The sequence below is a fragment of the Lynx rufus genome, unplaced genomic scaffold (assembly GCF_022079265.1).
Source record: "Lynx rufus isolate CCGP_SWC_20201006 ecotype Redwood Valley unplaced genomic scaffold, mLynRuf1.p SCAF_3, whole genome shotgun sequence".
In the NCBI taxonomy this organism is placed as follows: domain Eukaryota; kingdom Metazoa; phylum Chordata; class Mammalia; order Carnivora; family Felidae; genus Lynx; species Lynx rufus.
In genome coordinates, this window is record NW_025814845.1 from 131,781,241 (window position 1) to 131,808,615 (window position 27,375).

Here is a 27,375-nt window from a genome sequence, read left to right on the forward strand (position 1 = left end):
AGACAGCATCGTTTTGGTACATAGATGGACACAACTGAGCAAAGGAAGAGAGCCCCAGGTACCAGAACAAATCATATACAGAAATCTGATTACAAATCTACTGGCTCTGCGTATCCCTGCGGGAAAGAATGATTATTTAGTACATGATGCAGGGACACTACTGGATACCCTAATGAAAAACCTCACACCAGAGACAAAAATAATTACAGATGAATCAAAGACTTAAATAACAAAAGCAAAATTTAGGGGTGCCTGGGTGCCTCAGTCGGTTGAGCATCTGACTTTGGCTCACGTCACGATCTCACAGTTCATGGGTTCGAGCCCCATGTCGGGCTCTGTGCTGACAGCTCAGAGCCTGGAGCCTGCTTCGGATTCTGTGTCTCCCTCTCTCTCTTTCCCTCCCCCGCTCACTCTCTCTCTCTCTCAAAAATAAAATAAACATAATTTTTTTAAAAAAGAAAAGCAAAATTTAAATAGCCAAGCAGTCTACTAAGAACCGTATAAAAGATATGAACAGACATTTCACAGAAAAGTAAATATGAGTGGGCAATAATAATACAAAAATTTATCAACCTCATTAGTAATCAGGAAACAAAAATAAAAATTAATATTGAGGTACAATTTTATACTTTCCATGCTACCAAAAATGAAAAGAATGACAACCAAAAGGTTGTTGAGAATGTGGTGTAACAGAAATATTTGCATATTGTTGGTAGAAATATAAATTGGTCATTTTAAAAATCAACTTTACCTACTAACATTGAAAATGTATATGCATTAAGACAGCAATGTGGTTCTTAGATATAGACTCAGAATTTTTTTTTTCTTGCACTTTCAGACAAGGAGAACAAGCCAAACATTCATCAAGTGGAAAAGACCAAAAACGTTCACCATACACCAGAATACTATGCATCAAGGAAAACAAATGATCTAAGCTATCTGCGTCAACGTGAACTGACGTTAAAATATCACATTTTTCAGTTTAAATACAGTATTATCCCATTGATCTATATTTCAAACACTGGCAAAAAAAATAACCAACTTACTCTTTATAGGAAAGTACATAGAGAAATGGACAATCGTAAAATTATAGAGAAAATCAGTAGACGGGGAAAAAAACGCTTAGAGCAATGATTATATTCGCAGGGACAAGAAGAAGGTGTAATTAGGGAGGAACAAGGGAAAGGAGGTTCAGAATTATTGAAAGTGTCACTTTTCTTAAGTTGAGCCTAATAATGAGTAAAGCTCAGTCACAAGTTAGGCGAGGCATGCTGGATGATGGTTTAATTTTTATTACTTAACTACTAATATACATCACACACACATGCATATAATGCCTCTCCTGTAACACAACCTCCCAGACGTGCAGGTGTTAAGTGACCCGTTTGGCGTTGACCTGTAGGAATAGGAACTAGGGAACATGGCACAAGAAGGGCTAACATTCTGGCTACTGCTGTTGATGTCTCTGACCCAGAAGACTCCTGTCTTTGGTCAGCATGCACGAAACTTGTAGACTAACGTGCTAAGATTTTTCAAGGAGAGCAAAATCTTAAAGCCATCATAATTTTTAACAAGGCTATGGAATCCAGCATATGAAAAGAAGCCAGGAGGCGCAGTCTAGCATGGTGAAAAACTATCTACATGTGTGTGAGGAAAAATGGATCTTAGCATTTGTTTAGGCATAAAATATGAATGGTATCTAGGGCTGCTACTTTCCTTCTCTGGTCTGTTTCCTTATCCATAAAATGAAGGGTTGAATAACAGTCTCTAAAGGCAGCTAGAATAGCTTCCAGTTCTTAAAGTCAAAGATTACAGATGTAAGAGGAAAAAAAAATAACATGAAATGCACAGTCACAGAAGAAATGTGAAAAAAAGTCATTACACAAATGTTAAAGATACAAACTGTGATGACAGCAAGTACAAAGTTTATTTCATCTGCATTGAAATATTTATCTGTAATATACCATAAAGTGAAAATTCTCTTTTAACTTGTATATCAAAGAGAAAACAACCCCACAAAGAAGCTCAAGTAAAATATTTTCATGATATACAAATGCCATTGAAGTGAAAAGTCTTCATAAGACCACCCAACCTTGACAAGTGTATTCACATAGGACTTAAAGAGTAATATTTGTATGACATACAGTAGGTGGTCTTTTGCGTGGGTGAAAGACTCCAGCTGACTTTGGTTCATGATTGCCTCTAGGAGAATTATGATGAATTTCTACCTGGCAGACCATAATGTTAGTCTAAACTTCTAATTCTGCTTTCAGAATTGCATTTCTTCTTTGTGACAAAATATCCAAATTTCTTTAATCCTGTGTGTGCGTGTAAGCATCCATATGTGTATTTAGGTAGTATGCACCCATGGGCACTGCTTTTTCTTTTAAATACTTATTGTTTTTTTTATTGACTTGGCTATCGGGAAGAGAAAATGTAAAATTTTCAGCACTAATCATAACTTAGGTTTTCTGGCACAACTACATTCCTTTATTTGGCTTTTCTTTCTCTAAGTGTCATGTCAAATTGTTTTATTCTATATGTACTTTGTGCCATAAGTTACTTCAAACCATTTTCAGTATATGAACCAATGAATGCATATGTACAGTATGTGTCTCCTGATTTTAAATGAAACATAGCTTAAATAAGGTAAATTTCTTGGATCATCAGAAAAACATGAGAAAAACAGAACAAAAGATGCCATTTGAAATCACATCATTACGCTGGAGAGGATGTGGAGAAACGGGAACCCTCTTACACTGTTGGTGGGAATGCAAACTGGTGCAGCCGCTCTGGAAAACAGTGTGGAGGTTCCTCAAAAAATTAAAAATAGACCTACCCTATGATCCAGCAGTAGCACTGCTAGGAATTTACCCAAGGGATACAGGAGTGCTGATGCATAGGGGCACTTGTACCCCAATGTTTATAGCAGCACTCTCAACAATAGCCAAATTATGGAAAGAGCCTAAATGTCCATCAACTGATAAATGGATAAATAAATTGTGGTTTATATACACAATGGAATACTACATGGCAATGAGAAAGAATGAAATCTGGCCTTTTGTAGCAACGTGGATGGAACTGGAGAGTGTAATGCTAAGTGAAATAAGTCATACAGAGAAAGACAGATACCATATGTTTTCACTCTTATGTGGATCCTGAGAAACTTAACAGAAACCCATGGGGGAGGGGAAGGAAAAAAAAGAGGTTAGAGTGGGAGAGAGCCAAAGCATAAGAGACTGTTAAAAACTGAGAACAAACTGAGGGTTGATGGGGGGTGGGAGGGAGGGGAGAGTGGGTGATGGGTATTGAAGAGGGCATCTTTTGGGATGAGCACTTGGTGTTGTATGGAAACCAATTTGACAGTAAATTTCATATACTGAAAAAAAATAAAATAAAATCACATCATTAAAATGAAGCAACTTGAAAAACTATAACAGTCGTTATACTCTGTTTGAATTTCAAGAATACGGTAACTTACTTGCATATGTCATCTTCTGGGTCTTCAAGCCCAAATCTCTCATCAAATGTAAGCTGTATCCAAACATTTTCTTCTACTGCTACTAATCTCCATACCAAGACCATATTTCTTGGATAAGTATGAGGAAACCTCGGGCTGTGAATACTTCCATTAGTAGACACAGTAATAATTCTCTCATGCTGGGGATCTTGTACTCCTAAAGCAAAAATAGAGGCATAGACACACATTTAGAACAGACATCTCGAAAACTGCAGTTTTCAAAATAAATGTTTGCTCTATCATCCATATTTTAACCCAAACATGTGTTGGGTATGTCTCACACAACAGAAACCAAGTATCACTCTTTTCAGAACTCACCCAGAAAAAAAAGAATTATTATTATTTTTTATTTTTCTGATATTCATTTTTGAGACAGAGAGAGACAGAGTGCAAGGAGGGCAGGAGCAGAGAGAGAGGGGGACACAAAATCCGAAGCAGGCTCCAGGGCCTGAGCTATCAGCATGGAGCCTGACGTGGGGCTCAAACTCACAAACTGCGAGATCATGACCTGAGCCAAGATCGGACACTTAACCGACTGAGCCGCCCAGGCACCCCAAAAAGGAACTATTTTAACAATATTGAATAAAAACCTCAGTACTTTTATACTTGAAAGAACATAACACATTAGTCTTAATTATTGAAATGTCAAACTACCAACTCATGGATTCCTGAAATCATAACAAAGCCGACTTAAGGCCCTCATCCTCTAAGAACTTATCAAATATGAGTCATATTAAAAAGAAACTTGCATATAATTCTATGTTTAAAAATACAAACAGTGGGGCACGTGGGTGGCTCAGTGGGTTGAGTGTCCGACTTCGGCTCGGGTCATGATCTCACAGCTCGTGGATTCGAGCCCCGCTTCAGACTCTGTGCTGACAGCTCAGAACCTGGATCCTGCTTTGGATTCTGTGTCTCCCTCTCTCTCTGCCCCTCCCCCACTCATGCTCCGTCTCTCTCTGTCTCAAAAATAAAATTAAAAAAAATGTTTTTAAATACAAATAGTGAATTTGCCCCCATTCTTCAACAGTGATTGTAGCAACTGTTCATTGAGTATTTATGTTACTCAAATTACATTATTTCACATTGATAAAATGCAATTTAAGAATACTTTTCTTAGAAATTTCTTGAATTTAAAAGACTGAATATCAAGGGTCATGTATTAGCTGGAAGATTTTGAGGTTAAATAATAACCTGTCTTATTGCTAAAAAAAAAACAACAAAATAACTTTAGTAAGTTGAAGTTATGATTCTTCAAGCAGCTTTTTCATTCTCTTAAACTTGGCTATTTCAACAATCAGTTTGGTAAGTATTATTTTATATGGTCAGGGTTGGAAGACAGGGTTAAGACCAATATAAGTTCTTTGAATATATACCAGTGTGCATTATGAAGAAAAATCATCATATTAGTAAATATGTGTTAGTTGCCACAGAATTTTTAAATTAAATCATTTAATGTCACCATTCTTCCTATTCAGAAACATGTTCCCTCTTATTGGATGCTAATATTTAATACTGCTATTGGCTATATTAACTTGTATGAAATAATCAATACTTCTTTTATGCACATAATTTAGCACCAATCTATCTCCTGAGAACATAGATGGATCTATCAAGTTAGATGAATTCTTTTCTATTCTGACAAATTTTCTTTTAAAAATGATGAAAACAGGGGTGCCTGGGAGGCTCAGTTGGTTGAGCATCCGACTTCAGCTCAGGTCACGATCTCGCGGTCCGGGAGTTCGAGCCCCGCGTCGGGCTCTGGGCTGATGGCTCAGAGCCTGGAGCCTGTTTCCGATTCTGTGTCTCCCTCTCTCTCTCCCCTCCCCCACTCATGCTCTGTCTCTCTCTCTCTAGTCAAAAATAAATAAATATTAAAAAATTTTTCTTAAATAAATAAAAATCATGAAAATTTAGGGGCGCCTGGGTGGTTCAGTCGGTTGAGCGTCAGACTTTGGCTCAGGTCATGATCTCATGGTTCGTGAGTTTAAGCTCCGCATCGGGCTCTGTGCTGACAGCTCAGAGCCTGGAGCCTGCTTCAGATTCTGTGTCTCCCTCTCTCTCTGCCCCGCCCCTGCTCATGCTCTGTCTCTGTCTCTCAAGAAGTGAATGGCTTCACTTAGATTGGCTACAATTTATTATTTGCCCCATTTTGTCTAAAAAAATGCCTGATATAAACCAAGGCACTCATTACAAATATAGCAGTGTATGATTTTTCATATACAATCTAGAAAACTGAATAGCTACGAAAAGATCTGAATTCTATTTTGATAATCTCAGTCACAAAAGATCATTGCCAAAATGTATACACTTAAATGGTGTTTACATCTTTTTTTTTTCTTTATAATTCACATTTCCACGACACTCTAATTAAACATAATTTAAAGACCAAACATCTAGGTCTCCTCTGTGGTCAAAGAATAGTCAACTTCCTTGTAAGTTACTGCTCCCGAAAAGTCATCTCTAAATGCAGTGAGGTTTGCCACCAAACACATAGGATTTACACCGGATTGTCACTTTCATGTGAATCTTAAACAACCAGGGCTATAATCAGAAAAAAAAAAAAAAAAGCAACACACATTAAGTTCTACTAAATTAGGAGTCTACATCTGTAGTTTCATTGTTTAAAAAATAATCTTTCTAAACATATAACTTTACTAGTATTTTAAGGAAAAGACAAGTATATATTCTATGACTATTTTATTGAACATGTACGATCCACTGGACAGTATACTCAAAGAAAAGTAGCAAAGAAATAAAACCAATGTTTTTAGTCAAATTTCTAAAGTATTTACAACACACTCCTGGCAATGTATTCTAAAGAGGAATAAATCTTGGTTCATCTTAGATAGTGAATTTAGCATGAAAAATAAAAATATATATGAACACTAAATTTAAAAATTTATAATTATATACCCTTTCACATTATCTTGCCCAGCCCCTCTTAAGGAAAAATTATTGAAAGCCAAAGCGAATCAAAAATAGAAAAAAAAGGAAGGAGATAATAGTGTAAATACTAATAAAACACTAATTGGAAAAGATATCTGCTTCTCCTCATGTTCACTGCAGCATTGTTTACAATAGCCAAGACATGGAAACAACTTAAGAGTCCCCTGATGGGTGAATGGACAAAGGAAATGTGCTTTATATACACAATAGAATATTAGCCATAAAAAGGAAAAGAAACTGCAATTTGCAACAACATGGATGGACCTTGAGGGCATTATAATAAAATAAGTCAGACATAGAAAGATACTTTATGATCTCACATGTGGAATGTTAGAAAACAAAACAAAACAAAAAAGGATCTCATAGATACAGAGAACAGATTGGTGATCACCAGAGGTAGAGTGGAGGGTGGGTGAAATGGGTGAAGGGGGGGGTGAGGTCAAAAGGCACAAACGTCCAGTTACAAAATAAATCATGGGATGTAATGTAATATACAACATGGTGACTACAGGTAATAATACTATGCTGTATATTTATAATTTGCTAAGAGTGTAAATCTAGTAAGTTCTTATCACACACACACACACACATGCGCACACACACAAATTTTAACTATGTATGATAATGGATGTGACCTAGACTTATTGTGGCTATTATTTTGCAATGTATACAGGTATCATATCATTATACTGTGCACCTGGAACTAATATAATGTTATATATCAATTATACCTCAATAAAAATAATAATGTAAATACTGTAACATTGTTGACTACATATGTACATATATTTCAATGATATATAATCATATATCTATATTATTCAATTGTTTTAGCATTAAGTCAAAGCAATTTCATAATATTTGCCATGCATTTCATAGTATTAGTCCCCTTAAAGACATGTTTACAATGACGGAAAGAGGGTAAGAATAAGAAAAACGTAACAAGCAATAAAAATCATAATACTTAAAAATATTTTAAAAAGAACTGAAGAAAAGAGGTTTCTAGATAATATCTAAATAATGTGAAACTCATAATGGGTAACATTTTACCTAATGTAAACAACAAATGTCTCCAATCTTGGTTAGTTTTGGAGTTCTGAAGAAATCTGTTCCTGTTTCATATAGGCAACTGTAGAGACAGGTCACCTGAAAACTGGTAGACTTCCCAGACATCCTGCGAAATTTCTGATGTGTTTACTTCCAAATGTACGTTATTCTGAAATTACGTTTTTTTTTACAAAAATGTTTCTCTAATAGTTGTGTCTCTTTCCAAATCCTTACTTGATAAATACACATATTTATTGGTCTTATTTGTGCTTTGCTCTGTTCAGTTTCTTTTCTTTCTTTTTTCTTTTTTTTTTTTTTGTCTATAATAATCCTTCTTTATCCTATTCTTGTTAATTTGTTTATATAGATATCTCTGCTTTTGCTCTCATTAACTCTCAATTAACAAACTTCAATTTTAACAATAGTCAAACTCATATGATACACATACACATGTGCACAGTTTTACTGACTCCCTTAGCTGGTGCCTTTTTGCCTAGAAAACCCAGAATAATCCCATCCTAATCTTACCTGATTCTGTATAGAGAAGACAGGCTTGAGCACCATAATGCAAACAAATCTCTTTCCGTAAGTTCCAACGTACATAGAAGTACCCTATTTTTACGTTTAATATTTAAAATTCTGACTATTCATACGAAAGTACAATGATATACTACATAGGCTCAATCTACTGTTTCCCATAACTTAAAAACAACAGCAAAATAAAACAAAGGCAATCAACAGCGCTGCCTCCCTCGACTGTTTACAGATTATAATACATTTGCACTAAGGAAAAAGAAAATAATGGTTTTAAGTAAACCATAAAACAAATATAATTATTTAAGATATGCTCCATTGAGATTCTTGAATTTATCCCAGAAGATTATCATTTTATTCCCCAAGGGAATGAATAGTCGAAAAACTTACATATTAGAAACCTCTTATGTTTCATGCTCTGTTCCAGGTGACTGGGATATCACAAACGAAACAAAGCCTTGTCCTCTTAATGTGACAACTTTTAGGACTATACATTAATGGTATTCCTAAGCTAGGTATAGTAGTGAACTAACATTCAGCTACCAAAACATTCAGATGTTACCTCTTTCAGGATTGCATCTTTGACTTCCACTATACATTCCTTTAGGACTGCCTATTTTAATCAAAATGTATGGGTTTACCTTTCGTACCTCCCACCACACTATTCATTCCTAAAAGACAAAAAGCATGTTACTGAATCCAAAAGCTAACCACTGTCTAGCTCTGTGCCTTGCCCATGGCACTACCTAATACATACTGATAGTATAAAAAAATGATATCCCAGAACACAGCAGAAAACAAATTTCCCTATTATTCAACATTCCATTCTTCATTCTTTTTTTTTTTTTTTTAATTTTTTTTTTCAACATTTATTTATTTTTGGGACAGAGAGAGACAGAGCATGAACGGGGGAGGGGCAGAGAGAGAGGGAGACACAGAATCGGAAACAGGCTCCAGGCTCTGAGCCATCAGCCCAGAGCCTGACGCGGGGCTCGAACTCCCGGACTGCGAGATCGTGACCTGGCTGAAGTCGGACGCTTAACCGACTGCGCCACCCAGGCGCCCCCCATTCTTCATTCTTAAGATCACAATGACTGCACATGATAAGGATAAGAAAATTTTACAATTGAAACTCCCTCTAATTAAGGTCCTTTAATTCATATTTGATATCTTACTCAAAGTTCATCTATTATAGCTACATACGTATTTCAGCTGAAGGTGATAGGTCACAGAGATTTGCCATTTTCTTAACATGCTTATTTTAAGAAAATAGAACATGTTCTATAATTTTACCACACTCTGAGATTTCCATAATTATAATCATTAACTTAACTCTGAAATATGAATAAACTGATGATAAAATCTGTTATTTTAGGCAAGACATTTAATATCGGAGTTTCCTTTTTTAAACTACAGATAATCATAAACTGTTTTAAAGTTTAAATGAAATGATAACTGTATAAATTCATCACCTTGATAATTGTAAATCAGTATGGATGTAAAGGAGAAAACTTGTCTATCATATTCTGTCTAATTAAAATACAATGAGAGAAAATTCACTATCAGGTATCAAAGGTTTGTGATGCCAGTGAATAGATTGCTATGTAAGATAATGCAACATCGGTCATATGTACAAGGATTCTAATTTTGCAAAGATCAAGTTAATTAAGCAAGAATCGGTGATGTTTAGGCAGTGATTTCAAATTTCTGATTTCCTTCTACAGGTTGATTAGGAGGGGGGAAAAACGTTTATAGAAATTTTGCCATTTCCTTGACCTGAAACTATCTTCAATAAAACATTTAAATTATTTTGCATTTAGAGACATACAAGAATTCACCCATTAGCTGCCTATCTAACTAGAATCAATGATAAGAAAGGGGGGGGAGTCTTTGTTCAGGAAATTCACAGCAATCCTCCATATGCAATAAGAAAAAAGTTAATATGGTGAACATATCCTCAACATCCCATCACTACTGTGAAGCAGCTACTGGAAAAGAAAGGCTGGGATTGACCCTCCCCAGAATTGTGCCTGGAAAACCAACGTAAGCCCATTTCCCTCACTACATGGATCATTTTGATGGGTCAATCAGAGTGAATCCAATGGCTTTTTTTCAACAGTTGGGGTTGAGATCATTTGGGGCAGAAGAAGTGAGATTCAGACTTGTGTAGCCATTAAGCTTGTAACAGAATCCAATCTGAACAAAAAGTTAATGCAGAGAATTAGGCAGATAAATGGCAGCACAGAAAGATGGTGCTAGCCCCAGCTCAAACCACACAGTGAGTTCATGCCATCTCTTGGCTTCTCAGGTACATGTCTAAATAAATCACTTTTATTACTTAAGCCAGTTAGAATTTTTTACACTTGCAACCAAAATCATCATATAGCGAACATGTTCGGGTTTGCCTGGGGTGGCCTTCCTTTAGGCCTCTTGTCCTGGTGTGATTATTATTAGTGTTCCCTTTTCACACTCTAAAATATCTGAATTAACATCATAAAGAACAGCAAGTAATATCTATAAAATTTTTCTGGTACTGAGGCATCAGATACTGAATGGTAAAGATTTGACAGTATGGTATTTTAGCCTTAAGGTAATGGTAAAAATAATCTAATTTGATTTTATACAATGGGATACTACATTTTCAAATGAAGGCTCAATTATGAAAGATAAATGGGCAATGACGTTAGCTATTATGCCACAGGATAAATAGCCAAGTATATAAGCACAGAATCCCTGTGAAGCCTTTTACACGCCAATTAATAATGAATACAATTGTATACCCACACCATTATAGTGAACCATGTTTAGGCAATAGTATTATTTTCTATCCTGTGTTAAGCTGTGCATTATTTTAGCCATCCCAAAGAGGTCAAAGTAGAATAGAACTAAATTAGGAGTAATTCACATTACAAAAGAAACATTCCCTTTAAAGATTCACTATTGATTTCATTTTTCAATAGTTAATCAACTCTGCTGTTGAATTAAAACTATTATTCAATGTAGAAAGTTTACACAAAATATCAGAAGCTCTGAAATATTTTAAGCAGGATACATTTATGTGAAATAATATAATTATGACAAAAACCGGCCGATGTCACTAAGCACAAATTCATAATACATAGACAGACAAACAAACAAGCTAACTTAAGAGAAAATACGATCACTAAAGAACCTCATCTGTTTTGAAGACTCAACATCTGTCCATTTTCTATCTACGCTGGACATATAATTTACGACATTCGGATTGGAGTTTACAAGCAATTTCAAATATGGAAGTACCTACCTATTTCTTTGTGAACATACAATGGTTATATACAGTACAGACATTCTGATGGGAAGATGTTTAAAATTCATCCATGAAAATACTAATGAAAAGGTAATCTTGGGGCACCTGGGTGGCGCAGTCGGTTAAGCGTCCGACTTCAGCCAGGTCACGATCTCGCGGTCCGGGAGTTCGAGCCCCGCGTCGGGCTCTGGGCTGATGGCTCAGAGCCTGGAGCCTGTTTCCGATTCTGTGTCTCCCTCTCTCTCTGCCCCTCCCCCGTTCATGCTCTGTCTCTCTCTGTCCCAAAAATAAATAAACGTTGAAAAAAAAAAATTAAAAAAAAAAAAAAAAAGAAAAGGTAATCTTTACAAACTTAACTCTCTCACAGAAAAAAAATGCAAGTAAGGCCATTAGTTTATGCCTTTAGTGACTGTTTAAAATATGTTTAAAATTCTTTTTTAGGGGGGCCTGAGTGGCTCAGTCGGTTGAGCGTCCGACTTCAGCTCAGGTCATGATCCTGTCGCAGTCCGTGGGTTCGGCCCCGTGTGGGGCTCTGTGCTGACAGCTCACAGCCTGGGGCCTGCTTCGAATTCTGGGTCTCCCTCTCTCTCTGCCCCTCCCCCACTCATTCGTTCTCTCTCCCTCTCTTTGTCAAGAATAAATAAACATTAAAAAAATTTCTTTTAATTCTTTTTTAGGCTAAGCTTTCAATTAGGCACAATAAATAATTCCTAAGAAACAACAAAATTGGACTATATTTATTTCAATCTTTACAATTGCTGAAAAATAAGACTTTACTGCTTCCCACTTATGTTTAGTGTTTCCTGTTCACAGGTGAATGCATATAACGTGTAAGTAATAAGCCTACGATTCTCTTATGCATAATATGAAAGGCAGTAAAAATAATAAATCCAATCACTTCTTTACAAAACATGTCCTCCTCCCTAATGTTTCAAATGCTACTAAATATTGTTGATAAGTGGTAAAGCGTTTGCATTTCCATATACAACATCTGAGATTTATACATCATATGGGGAGCAAGATCTTGGGTTTCAGCAGTTAATTCCACACAGCGGCATCAAGAATAAATGGAGAGCAATTATACTGGGACATGATTGCCCCTCAAAGGCTAGCTAATAAGTTTAAACAAACTACGATCATAAACGTTCTAATCTTTCTGCCCTGCTGGAAAACATCACTTCCCCACCCCACACCACCCTCAACAAGTCTTGTCAATCTTCAAGTAATGTTAAGATATAAATAAAATATAAACGTTAAGGCTCTTTAAAGAAATGAAAGTCTTAAGTTAACGGTAGGAAAATAGGTTGCCTGAATTACTCCTCAAAGCAATGATATTTTTTTAAATTTTTTTTAACGTTTATTTGTTTTTGAAACAGAGAGAGACAGAGCATGAACGGGGGAGGGGCAGAGAGAGAGGGAGACACAGAATCGGAAGCAGGCTCCAGGCTCTGAGCCATCAGCCCAGAGCCCGACGTGGGGCTCGAACTCCTGGACCGCGAGATCGTGACCTGAGCTGAAGTCGGACGCTTAACCGACTGAGCCACCCAGGCGCCCCAGAGCAATGATATTTTTAATTGGCTTGAATATATCCATTAACAGCATTCTTTAGCAATAGCTAGCTTTCTAGCAACAGTGTCAAAATTAAACCGAAGATCCTGAGGCAAAATGTCTAAAAAGAGAAGCTGAACCTACGTTAGAACAGATTCGAGACACACACTTTTATTCAAAACAGGGACTGAACTGGACTCTAAGGGCTCTAGCAGAAGTTTCATTCGTGAGGAGAGATTCTTCTTCAACACCTCGTTATCATTCGTTTTTTCAACCGTATTGAAAAATACCTACTTCCCTACCATCTGATCTCAGAGAAGACTTTGAGGATATAACTGTCAGGTTGGACATTGTCAGAGGCCACAAGAAGATTTGAGAGTCCTTCTTTATGGTATTCGCACTGTTTATAAGAGTGTAATCCCCCAGCCAGCAAATGGACCAGCTGCATTCATGACCTCCCAGCCAGTAAACAGACCTGTTTGAACATAGCATTTCCTTGAAAATTCTTGCCCGTGAAACCCAGTTTTGATGTTGAAAATTCTCTACCTATGTTTCCTCTAAGTCCATCCATTCCTCTTCCAAGAGAAATGGAACATTGTCCCCCCAAATGGAAAAAAAAAAAGATACAGAAACAAATGCCTGGGAGGTCAAGGAGAGCAGGAGAAAACTAAGAGGAAAAAAGAAAACTTATACTTAAATTAACTGCAGCAAGTTTAACAGTATTAATTATCTTGACAAATGGCTATGTCTTTTATTCTCACGTTGAGATAGGGCTCTTTAAGAAAGATATGCACTACATAAGCCTTAAGAAAAACTAAACTGCATGATTTAAATTTACACAGATCTATTTCTGTACATCTCCACAAACTATCAACTATTTTATAGCAGTTCTCATACTTCACAATTTGACTACAATATTGTATTCTCATTAAGTCAACCAGAATAAAACAACACAAGTCAACCGAAACAAGCAAAAAAATTCTGATGAGGCAATATACCGATAAAACAAAAACAAAACCTGATATAAGTGTGTATTAAAACTTGTAGTCATTAACAAGATACTTTTCATTCAGTACTTTCTGCCAAAAGAAAATACTTATAAATGAAGGATGAAAAACAACATACAAAAAAAGTCTAAGAAACACCAGAATCATCCCTTACACGTGGAGAAACACAATTCTACTCTCTCTACACCACAAGAATCAAACTAAAATGCCAGGGGAAACTATCCTTTAACATATCAGGGAACATAGAAATGAGAATAGAGACATTTCAGTGAGCCCACTACAGTTTGAAGATCATTAGGAATATGAAAACAACACTCGGGCACTGGAATGACCGGATAAAAATTTTACAAATACAGGGATAGAAAAGACTCCCATTATGAAAGAAAGACATTCAAATCTATACAATCTGTGTTGAAAAAAGCAGATAAGAGAAGTATACCACCTAAACAAATCCTCTTCTTTAATATGTATGGTTCAGCATATCAACCTTAATTATGTGAGAATACGTTAGAGTGCATGATAAGAAAAGTTTCAAAATTCAGAGTAAATAAAAATATATGTTTTGCTTACCTTTTAAATGTTCTTTCTCCTCTTTTCTATGCCAGTCCAGATGCTTGGGTATAGTTCCTCCCTGCCAGTAGATGGAGATAGTAAAATTGAGTCTTTTGGTGACCTCGCATCCTAATCTAGGTGGTTCAGAATCTTCAGTTTCAGATTTTGGAAGTAAAAAAATTTGAATGATTGAAAAGACACATAAAGCTTGTAAAAATTATTATGTGAGTCAGTTAAATGAACTTTTATTCATGGTCATTCGTACCAATCTTTAAGGGAGAGGGTCTTGGCTGGCATAGAAAAAAATAAAAGAAAGAGCATTATTTTGTAGGATATATTCCCTTGACTCTTCATTCTTCCCAGAGTTTGCTCATTTACTTAACAAATATCAACTGAATATCACTCATTAGTAGGCTGCAAGTTACTAGCCAGATGCTTTCACATACATTATTTACTTAATGTTTTTAACAACCGTGTGAAGTAATTATTATCCCCAACAATCTTGTCCCAGAAACTGTATCTTTTTTAGTTCCACATGGTGAGCTGACTCTTGCTTGCCAAGTTTCTGTAGTCTTCCTGATGTTCAGTTAACGGCTTCACAGATTTAGGGAGAATGAGTTTCTTCCTCCTACTGATAAAGGAGACCTTGAAGTTGTTGAAAACTCACTTGCCATTGATAAAAACTGTTTATGATTTATTTTGTTTCAAATTAATACATGTCCTCTAAAAGCTTCCAGGAAGAAATTCAAAGGATAAGTTATAGCCATTTTACAGAGGTTAAACTGATCATCTGAAACGTAATGGGGTTCACGGGAGTAGCGCTGAATGAAATAGTTTTTCTTTGAGAAATTGTGCATTTAAGATCAAATTCACTGGGATAAACATTAAAATTTGTGATTACCAATAATCACTTATAAAAATAATAAAATTAGTAACATTTTCCAAAGCTAGTAGAGGGTACTGGTACCTCCTGAGGACAATAAAGGAGCAGTCTAGAAGAATATTCAAAACTGATTTGAATACTGATGACATTACAAAATAAGTGGTTCTATTTTCCTTACTCAGTTTCAGAAACAATTCTATTTGTTAATTAAATAGAATATGTCCCTTATCCTTATCACAAATAAAGCCTGGGTTTCACTATTCCTGGTAGTCGTGGTCTGCAAGGTGATTCCAACGTAATACACCTTGGGCAGATCAGGTAGTACACAGCCACTCGAACAGAAATACCAAGTTTGATCAAGAATGGCTGATTAAAATAAAACCACTCACTTTTTACACAGTTGCCTTAATCACTCTGCCCAAATGAATAAGGCAATGATATATCTCTGTATAGTTCTTACAATGATTTTCAGATTATAGAACACTTTCTTATACTTTTTTTTTTCTATCCCACAACCTTAAAAACCAAATGCACTATGCAAGCTTTATTATTGTGAAAATAGTGTTGGTTGGCACAGTAAGTTGATCATATAATTTCTTGTCCACACTAATACACTTTTAGGAATAAAGAAGGATGGTATTCTTAATTGTGTCCCCAATTAATGGTCCCTAGAAAATACGGACATATGACTACCCTAATGAAAAATGACAACATTAAGCTTCAATCCAGAGCTTTTGAGTCTAAATCCTATATTCTTTTCACTCTGCCAGGAAATCTTTCAACATCTATGTGATTAATTCTTAAGCATATGTTTGCCTATTAGTATCCTTGTTCAACATAGCCCACTGAGAGCTTTTTCGTTCTTTTCATAAACTTGGTAATATTATTACATTTATAGTACTTAATTTAAGGTAAGCTAAAACAAAAAACAGAGATTCTGAAACCTTTTCCGTTTAACTGCTTTTTAGTGGGTTGTGAGGTGTTTCTAATATAACCAATGAAGCAGGAGACGTTCTGACCAATTATTACTGATTTGCTGGATTCTGGCTCCATTCCACTGTTCAGAACAATAGGTTTGACATTAATTCTATTCCTAACTGTAAACATTCTTCCAGAATTTGGTACTCCTTAAATTCTACATTAACTTAGAGATCATTTAAAACATGTTTAAGGATTAGGATTAAAAATTATGGAAAATGGGGACACCTGAATGGCTCAGTCAGTTAACCATCTGACTCTTGATCCTGGCTCAGATCATGATCTCATGGTTTCCTGGGTTAGAGCCCCGCCTGTGGCACTGCAAAGACAGCAAGGAGTTGGCTTGGGATTCTCTCTCCCCCTCCCCCACTTGTGCATGCACTCTCTCTCTCAAAATAAATAATAAACATTAACAAAAATTAAAAGAAATTATGAAAATAAAACTGTACTAAAACATAAAAACTGCTTATCCTTCACAATGAATGCAAGTCTCGCCTGTCTATTCATTTACTTACTTGATTATTTAGTTTTTAAGTGTCTGGATGTCATTCAATTAAACTCTAAAAGATTGTGGACTTTTGCCTATATTTTGGTTTGCTTGGTTTTCATGTTTGTTTGTTTTTACTGGTATTGAATCCCTGAAAGTACAACACAGTGACTCACACATAATAAATAATAAATGTTTGTTGACTGGCTGAACTGTCTAGGAATGAAGCCCATGTTGCACCTGCAAGTCTATTTAGAACAAAATTTTGTACATGAAAAGGATGAAATATGGCTTTATTACTGGCCTGTCATTATTTTCCAAAGATCGCTGGTTTGGGAAGAATTGACTAAAATCCCTCACATTATATGGAGAGAAACCAGCAGCCCATTGCATGCCATCAGATAGGTTTCTATGGAATAAAGTTATGTTAAATTCATATTTGGAATTGCTTTGCCACGATTTCTAAAATGAAACTTCCAGCAACTGCAAGATTTCAGATAAAGAGCATAATATTCAAGGGAAAAAAATTGTTATTCCTTTCTGAAATCAAAAGTTAAGTATCTGTTTTGAAAAATAAGATCCCCAGTCTCTTGGCTAGACTTTGGAAACACACATATCCACTAGGCAACACAAAATCTGAGATTTTTCTCTTCACAATTCCATTTCTTACCACAATTCCAGGATCAAAATTTTAGTTAGCCTTATGCTTTAAATTTTCTGTGCCAGATGACAGGTATAAAAGGTAACGGTATGGTAGAGTAATACAGTAGCACCATTATGGTAAAGGGCATGCCAACAGGATGATCTGGACAGAAGAATATAATAATGTAGGAAGTTTCCGAGACAAAAACAAACCTTGACATGATTTGCTAAATAATGTCTATAATCCTCTGTTCTTTTATAATTGCTCCCATTATAAAACTAGGCTTCAGAATTCCTCAAGTATGTTAAACTTCTGAACCAAGTATTTAAAAACAAGAACTAGGTTGTTTTTTTGTTTTGTTTTGTTTTGTTTTTATCCTTTTAAACCAATGGGTTGAGAAAGTTTTGAGCATCTGATGAAAGATATGGGTGCTGAAACCAGAAAATTATATATCTAAAGACAAGCTATTGTACTTTTCACACGATGGCGTACAATTTCATAGATTTCATCCAGCCCCTAAAAACTACGTAGGAACCCTTTTATCTATGAAATCAAGGTTAAGAACACTGTCTCCAAAAATAACTTGTCCATTATAAAAGCAAAACAATGAGTTCCTATTCCAGAATCGGGTGGGCTAACAGTGCCACTTCGGTAAAATCAGTGCAGAACAGTAACAGATTTAGTAATCAGGCATTAAAAAAGAAATGCATTCTAAAGGACTAACTTGAGTTTTGGAATGAGCTGGAAAAAAATTTAGATACGTGTATATATGGGTAGGTATTGTGTTTTTTTACATAAAAATAATGACAATATTTCACAAACTTCCAATGCAACTGTATAAAAGTATTTAAAATATTTTCTAGAAAAATGTACCTAAAATATGGAATTTAAAACAACAGCAGAATTCTTGACATACTAAAAAATGTATTATCCGATCTAAGGAAATTTTAAACATTTGTTATCAAGAAATTTACAGGGGCATCTGGGTGGCTCAGTAGGTTAAGTGTCCAACTCTCAATTTCAGCTCAGGTCATGATCTCACTGGTTTGTAAGATCAAGTCCCACCTAAGGGCTCTATGCTGTCATCACAGAGCCTGTTTAGAATTCTTTCTCTCTCTTTCTCTCTGCCCTTCCCCTGCATGCACACACGTGAGTTCTCTCTCTCTCTCTCTCTCTCTCTCTCTCTCAAAATAAATGAATAAACTTTAAAAAAGAGAAATGTATACATAAAAGAATATAGCAGATAATTTCATTACACTCTTACATTTACAAGAATTTATATACTATCATACTTTTTAAGTGCGAAGGACAAGAGCAGGTGCCAATTTCGGAGCACTGATAGTGGATTAGAAACTGGTAGGCATTCACGTGAACTATCTCACAGCAATGCTGTGAGACAGACTTTATCACCACTACTCTACCAAGGAGAAAACTTCTAACTGGACCAAGACATCATGAACCAAGTAAAAACAACAACAAAATAACAGATGTGGGTCCCACCAGGGGAGATGCTCTGAGCTGCAGGAATGGATTGATGACAAAGCTGTTTTCTTTCAACGCTCTCATCAATACGACCCCTAGGATGAGTAGGAGGAGGAGCTCATGGACTTTAAAAAAGGTGGTGGTTGTCCTGATCCACGTAGGTGGGTCAGACAGCACAACACCTATCTCAGTTGATCCTACTTCTTTTGTGACTGAATTAATAGTGATTCGTTTTCAGAAGATACTTAAGACAATATTAGAAATTTCCCTCAATTTTTTTTTTTAAACAGCAGAAAAGCCTGTTCACTCAGGTCGAAAAGCAGTAACACAAGAATTGCATATGTTGTTATGTTTGGATCTTAAAGAACTGTTATAACAATATAATTGAAATCTTTCCCCATATTTTCTATTTCATAAAGAAGAGGAAAGAAAGTTTAAAAAAAAATTGGTGTGTGTGTGTGTGTTCATGCACACACACACACACACACACACACACACATTTAAGTTCCACATTTGTAATTAACATTTACACTCAACACTATAAACTGAAACAGTGTTTTCTTGATAATTGTGCAGTAAGCAGGTTCTCTCTTTCAGTCCTTCAGTGAGTATAGTACAAGGAATTCATGGTAAAACAGATACAGTGGAAACATTATAAATCATCATTGGGTTCAGGATCATGTAATGTAGGGATCATCATTACTTCTCTACTGTTATTGAAGAATGTAAAAGGGATGAAAAAGACACTCATTAACTGTGATCTCCTTCCTATTTTTTCATGTACCCTCTCCCCATAAAAAAGTATAATATAACAGTACAGTATAAAATGTCCAATATAAAAAAAAGTCCTAAAGAGGGGTGAAATTTTAATTTAAAAAATTTGATTACTTACAAAGTTTATCTTTTAGTAAAAAGCAAAATATTTTAGCATGTGGATTAAGCTGAAATATTTAGTAAACCACATACAGGGCACATTCTTTTTTTTATTATTTTAGAGAAACAAAGCATGTGCACACATTCAGGGGAGGGGCCGAGGGGCAGAGAGAATCTCAAGCAGGCTGCACATTCAGCATGGAGCCCAATGTGGGGCTAGATCATGGGATCATACCCTGAGATGAAATCAAGAGTCAGACATTCAACCGACTGAGCCACCCAGGGACCCCGTGTACAGAATACATTCTAAGTAGAATTAGATTTCAGAACGATGCCTAAGTAACAAGGTGAGTAAGTATTCACTGACTGTCTACTGGATTAAGGGCATAAGGCATGGAGCCACCCTGCTGCAGTGGAGTCCTGGCTCATAGTCACAGACTCAAGTGTTATTTACTTGAACTACAAAGCTCTCAGCAATATTGCTAGGTGGCCCTTCTACTTCTTGAACTAAGTGACTTTTAAAAGCATATGGTTAAGTCTCCATATTCACAGTCTTTAAGATTTCTTTTTGCTTCAGGAGATGGTGGTGGTTGGTGATGATGCAGGTGGTAGAAAGCTAGTATGTTAGCATCATGGCCAAGGTCAAGTGTACTTCATTCAAGTGAAGTTACCTATCCAATCTCCCACACCCTGCTGTCACAAGCAGCAAGTCAATCTAGAGGAGATTTAGAGACCTAAAAAACATTCACCATAACCTCATGAGGTTCATATTTGAAGTGATTTGTCTCTCTTGCTGTTTATAAGCATGTGATTATAGCTACTTTTAATGCTTTCCCTATATTAGACAGAGTTCCTAAAATTGAAACCATAAAGCCAAACGAATCAATTGAAGTACTAAGAATCTATGCAAGTGTAAAAAAAAAAAAATGTGAACGTTAGAATTCAAGCAAAAAAGATCACATCATCTGATTCACTGATAAAGGTAACGTCATGTGAGAAGATCAAATGTTTTGTGACAAAAAAGGCAGTATATTAAATATTATGAATGGCATACATCTGCGAGTTTTAGTGACACTTATAGCATTTGAAACTTCAAATGAAGTATTTTTTTATCTAAAGTAAAACTAATTGTTCAGCTGGAAATTAATCCATCATGTTATCACTTTAAAGTCAAATAAAGGGACGCCTGGGTGGCTCAGTCGGTTAAGCGTCCAACTTCGGCTCAGGTCACGATCTCACTGTCCGTGGGTTCGAGCCCCGCGTCGGGCTCTGTGCTGACTGCTCAGAGCCTGGAGCCTGTTTCCGATTCTGTGTCTCCCTCTCTCTCTGACCCTCCTCTGTTCATGCTCTGTCTCTCTCTGTCTCAAAAATAAATAAATGTTAAAAAAAATTAAAGTCAAATAAAATTTCAGCCCTGCAAAAATAAATTGTTCTGAAAATGACTCCTGTGTGCAAACATTGCTATTTGAGAATTATCTGTCACCGGCATTGAAAATGCAAAGGGCAGGTCAGTGCATCTGATAGAGTCTCAAACTAACAATGCTTTACAATGAACTAAAACACCCAAGGGGAAATAAAAAATGTAAAATAATTCTCACAAAATTAGAAGCAAACTATGTTTTCAACACACAGATAATCAATACACACGTTTTCGAGGCTGATTTTAAAATTGTTTTCTATCAGCGAGCCACCAATTACCAATGGTAAGACATGACAGCTACCGATTAATCTTTTGATTGCTTCATTTTTATTACACTATCTGGCACTACTTTCTAGTTCCTTTCCTACCTTACATATCTTAGCTTCTACAGCACTGGATCCTTTTATGCTTGGAGTTGGGTCTTATCCAAGATTTTATCCTCAGTCTTCTTTCTATACTCTCAAATTTTTGGTGACCTAAAATACTTCCTGAATTTAAATATATACCATTCATAAGCCTATGCCCTTTAAATCTGTAGCAATAGATCAGAATTATCTCCTAAGTCACAAAAGCACATTCCCAAATGTCTCACTGGCCCTTTACATCAATATATCCTACTCCAAACTCAGGATCATTTATGAGGGCTCATTCTCTTCTGCTTTATTTTTGCATTTCTACTAATGGAATTATCATTTCACTAGCCAGTTAGCCTCAAAATATCATCATTTTCACTTTAACTTTTGTTTATGACATTTTATGTGGTCAACTTGATATGACTGAGATGAATTTTAAATAAAACATGGTCTGGCACATGGCCAATGCCCAGTACAAATTACTTAATGCCATTCTTGCAACGATCTTCCATACAGACTATTCAGTCTGCTCAAATTGCAATCTTCCCCTTTAATACTCAGTTTTCTAGCCTTTTGAGTTTTGTCATCTTCAAGCAACAGTGTTTGTGTACTACTCAGACCTATCCTGAAGTGAAACAGATATTCTGTGTTAAAATGAATGCTGAAAATCTCATACTTCCTTAAGGAATAAACATAGGAAGTAAACATATATCACTAAATATGCTTATCCATGCCTGATTTTATTGGACTAAATTTTCAAGTGAACAAAATGAAAGGAAGGCTGGTTCTTTTTTTTTTTAACTGTGGTATCGTTTTTGTCATGCACATACACGTTAAAGTTTAATTTTAATATCCAAATTGCGAGTCGTTTGTGTCTTATTTAAGAAACTATAACTTAAAATGTCAAAAAGTTATTCTTTTATATGTCACCTGGAATATTTAAAAAAATATTTATGATGTGAGTCCTATTTAATTTTTTATATTTTCACATTTGGACGGGCCAATCTAAACATCACATTTTATACAGTTCGGACTTTCCCCATCCTTTGTCTAATATATTAAAATGCTATACATATGTGAATCAATTTCTGATCTTTTTATTCTTTTTCACTGTATTATTTACCTATTCTTGTACAAAAACACCATTTAATTACTACGTCTTTATAGTAAACTTTAACGCCTTGACTACTTATGGCCTTTGCTTTTCTACATCAGTTTTCAGATGAGCAGATCAAAGTCCATGAAATTCTTACAGAATTTCATTGAAATTATGTTTAATTTATAAAATTATTTGGGGGATATTTTACAAAGCTGTAATCTTACCTTCCCCACCAGTAAGCATGGTATTCCTCTGCCCATTTATTTTGTGACAGCATCCCAAAGCCAAAACGAAAGGTAACAAATGTACAGAGGAAAAAGTAATCTATGCCATATTCCTCAAAACCATCAGATGTCAAAATGTTCTAAATTGTGGTTCTCTTACCTATCACCAAAAGAGACACCACCCTACTTTAAGTCACATTCACAGCCTTTAAGCAATTCTCCAGCTTCAATTTCAGTAGAGTTTTATCTTAAAAAAAAAAAAAATTTACTTATTTTGAGAGAGGGAGACAGACCATGCGCACTCAACCCACATGGCAGGGGCAGAGAGAAAGAGACAGAGAGGGAATCCCAAACAGGCTCCCTGCCTTCAGCAGCATGGGACCACATCTTAGGAACTCTGAGATTATGAACTGAGCCAAATTCAACAATCAGACACTAAACCACTGAGCTACCCTGGCACCCTGAGTTTTAATTAACCTCACAAACATCTTCCACATCTTTTATTTTTTTTAAGATGAATTACAATGTAGCGATTTTGTAGTTGTTGTGAACAGGATAGTTTTTTCATTATATTTATCACCCACTCTTCATCACACCACTTTATGTTTTCCCTTAGTACTTAAAACTCTCTGAAATTATCTTACCTAACATATGTTTGCTTTATTGCCCTTCTCACCCTTCCAGAAGATAAGTTCCTTGAAAACAGGGATCTTGCATGTATTTTGTTGCATTCCCAATAACTAGAACAGTACATCGCCAAAAGGAGGTACACAATGTATATTTGTTGAATTAATATATTCCTATCTATCTAATGCTATGCCTTAACTGTCACTATATAATGGACTGTTTGTCTTAACTGTTTTTTGATTCTGTAATCCTGTCATACATTATGAAGACACCAAAAGGGCTGAAATCATAGCCAGCGGCCAGTAATAAATTGAGTCTACTAAACAAAATCGATGGACTTACTTCCCCATTTCATGCCTCTACCTATTTCTTCTTCTCTTCACTTCTTTCTACGCATTTAGCACACATTAACAAGTCTTTTTTTTCCTCTTCTTTTACCATAATAGAATTTTCTTTTTCTTCTCTACCCTCCTATCCATTTATCTTACCCAAGAGAATCTCATTAGAACTTTAAAGTTTCAAGCGTTTCAAGCGTTCAAGACAGACAATATGTCATAGTGTTATACTATATATAACATATATATATATATATATAACTATACATAACATATATACTATATATGTTATACCGCAAGGCTGAAGTGAACTTAAAAAAAAAGTTTCTGTCTTAAATCTTGAATGAAAAGATGAGCACATGACATATTATTATCTTCTATGTCTAAGAAAGTTTCCTTTTGAGTATGTGGTTCCTGTGAAATTAACTCTTCTCCATAATCTTCTTGAAGAAGGTGTTATCTTTGCTGCATTTAAATGGCTTTCATCCTCGTCATCTATAAATACATTGATATTGCAAAGTTGTTTCCACGAGGCTTATTAATCCAAGATTTAGTTTTTTAATGAGATACGGAATGAATGCTTCAAAAGAATGCTCAATCCCTATGAAGTTGATACATAAACACCACGCAGATTAAGAAATCCTTTTAATACAGAGCCATTTCCTAAAACTAAGTAAGTACGTTTTCTCACCAGTACATGTTCACACAGTATTCCAAAGTTTAACCCAATTATATTGCCATTTACTTGTATGTTATACCTTGCTATCATTATATGACAAAAAAAAATATGCTTTGTAAAACTGTTGGAAAATTTATTAAAGAAACTGTACAAAGGAAAAACTAGTGGTGAAAAGATAATAGAAAACACTGAATGCTGAATGATTCAAAATACTAAAAGTAAATTTGTGGAGGGAAAATCCCATAGATAAACAAAAGGGATGCTCGCAAGCAAGAGCTGTTTTGTGTACAATTTATGGTGCAAAGAACACCACAGTGGGAAGAAAAAGGCCACTATCCTTTACTATTAACTGCTTACCTTGTAGGCATCTCTTACACAGATACCAACGTAGGGTTTTAATCAGCATATGATGGAAAGTGGTATAAGAAATGCCTTGCAAATATTAGCACTAAAAAAAAGAGACAAATGGAAGAAACTGAAAAAAATCCAGTCAATATATAGATGAACATGTCTAAAAAGGATTAGATTTAAAACTATTTTTCAGGCAAAGACTGGAAATCAACAAAACAAGCAATCACAAGGATCCAGTGAGTGTAACCAAAACTTCAATGTGCCATTCCAAGTTTCTGACTTACAAATTTGACTGAAGATAAGGGATGATGCAGGTATAATAAAAAAATAAAATAAAAATGAATGAAGATATTTACGTTTTTAATGGACCATGGATAAGAGATCTCACCCGTAACCACCTTCAACTATTTTAAAGCTTTCAATTGTCTTTGCTCAGTATGGACATCCTAATGTTTTTGCATATGGATTAATATAAACTATGTTCACAACACTAAATTCAAATGAAAATGAGTTAAAGACAGAATTCAGGAAAATCATTTATTATGCTGCTTACAATATACTGCCTAAGTACTTTAGACCCAAGCTTAAATAAGAACTATTTTAAACATTATTTCAAATTAAGTGGATTCTATGGATGATTTATGAAACTTATAGACCAGCCTGTAACACTTAAGTATTATTTTAAATAAACACTGAAATACTGATCATGTGTTGTATACAGAAAGATACAGGTGACATCCAAGGATACACTGATTTCACACCTAAAATTTGTACTGCCATCTATCACGTAAGTCTGAAGGCTATTCCTCAGTTTTTCTAATAAGTCTACACTCTTTTGGTTCTCAGTAATTCAATGGCACTTTAAAAATATGTAATAAACTAAACCATAAATAACAAAAAAATGTAACCTAAGGTTACAAAAATAAACCACTTAAGAAAAACCACATATAATATACCATCACTAAAACTCTTTAATTTACCACTGTTGATTAAAAGTAATAGTTTTGCCCACTCTGGTTCTAACTGGACCACTTTAATGCAAGAGTTGCATTTACTGTGCTTGTATCATATATGATAATATAGTGAAATTTATTTGTACACACACACACACACAATCAGTAAACCCATATGCAAAACAATATGCCACAGGTGTGAATTTCTGGGTAACCAGAGCATGCGTCTATGGCTTAGAAGAAATTCAAACAGACTAGATCTTCAAATCCAAAAAAACTGATGAAGGATTTGTTTTTTCTAGCACATACATTACTAAACATTATTGGTGGTATCGCTTTGATGCACTCCAATTGGAATACCCTGTTGACTCAAAGCTTCAAAGGGCTGGCCAGAGTCTGACTTCTTGCACAAAGCCCCTGGACCTATATAGCACACAATGATCTCATCCCATCTGAACTCCTGACGCACATCTGTCAGACTCACACATTTTGCAGTTTAAGCTTAAAGGCTTGCAGGATATGTTTAGGTTTTATCTCTTAACTAGACTGAAAATCAGTTAAAGCCACAAAATATATCTTACTATGTTTTCCTTTCAACATTCCACATTAATGCCACTGAATATAAAATTTCAAATGATTTGATCTTTGATAAGAAAATACTTCTGCACACAATAAGCATTTAAGTACACATGCATTTCAGGATTGCTATGAATTACAAAGTCATTTGTACTGTTAGTCTTCTTCAAAAACTCTTACACTGAAAGCACATATACAATGCAAAATGCACAACAAGATTTACAAAATACACAAAGCATTGACTATTTATTGAGAATGCTCCCTTTCCAAAGCTAGCTTTGTCCAATGACTTTTTACTCATCAACATTAGTAACTCCCTAGGAACAGGTTGAGGACAAGCAGTTCGTCCATTGCACTCATCTCCCGACCTCCCACCCCCAAAGTGATGAGGACAGCTAGCCCCTCCAGGCTGCTCAGTTCAGAATCCTTGCTCTGGTCACTGTTTCTGAAAGTGTGGTAACTAGTGGTCCTTAATATAATTTTGGCTAGTACATAAAAAGGGCATGGTCTTTCTTTATCTTAATAGTGGATAATTCACTTCAAGAGATATCGCATATATAAAAATTATATTTTGCTTCCATGGACATTTCCTACAGCTTCTCTTAAAACTTTATTTAAGAAAAAAAAACACTTTCTCAATGTAAGAAAAAATACTTAGTGAATAGTGCCACAGGCAAATATGATTTTGTAAAAATTGTGAATGTGTGGCCAAGTTTGAGATAAAGGCTATAGGGTCATGAAGAGGGAACAGTGGCTGATTTGTTCATTATTTTATACCAAAGCCTTCAAACACTCTTTGGATTTACTATGTTCTTAATATACATTTGCAGAAAGCATACAATGGATAGCTCTTGTCACCTCATTAAAAAAAAAATGAAACATATCTTCTTTGAGCAAAAGATAGTCCTCTATGTAAAGGAGCAATTACAAGATTCTCAAGTCCCTGTGATCCAAAGACTTTTTGTTATT

At 35.4% G+C, this 27,375-nt stretch overlaps 1 protein-coding gene across 1 annotated transcript in view; it reads right to left on the reverse strand.

The window, feature by feature from the left end:
• The window catches only part of PDGFC (platelet derived growth factor C), a 204,247-nt gene that overhangs the window by 87,280 nt on the left and 89,592 nt on the right, over window positions 1-27,375 (reverse strand). Inside the window, exon 2 of the mRNA XM_047092102.1 lies at window positions 3,482-3,677. Within this exon, the coding sequence (XP_046948058.1) occupies window positions 3,482-3,677 (196 nt within the window). The remainder of the gene's footprint in view (window positions 1-3,481; window positions 3,678-27,375) is intronic.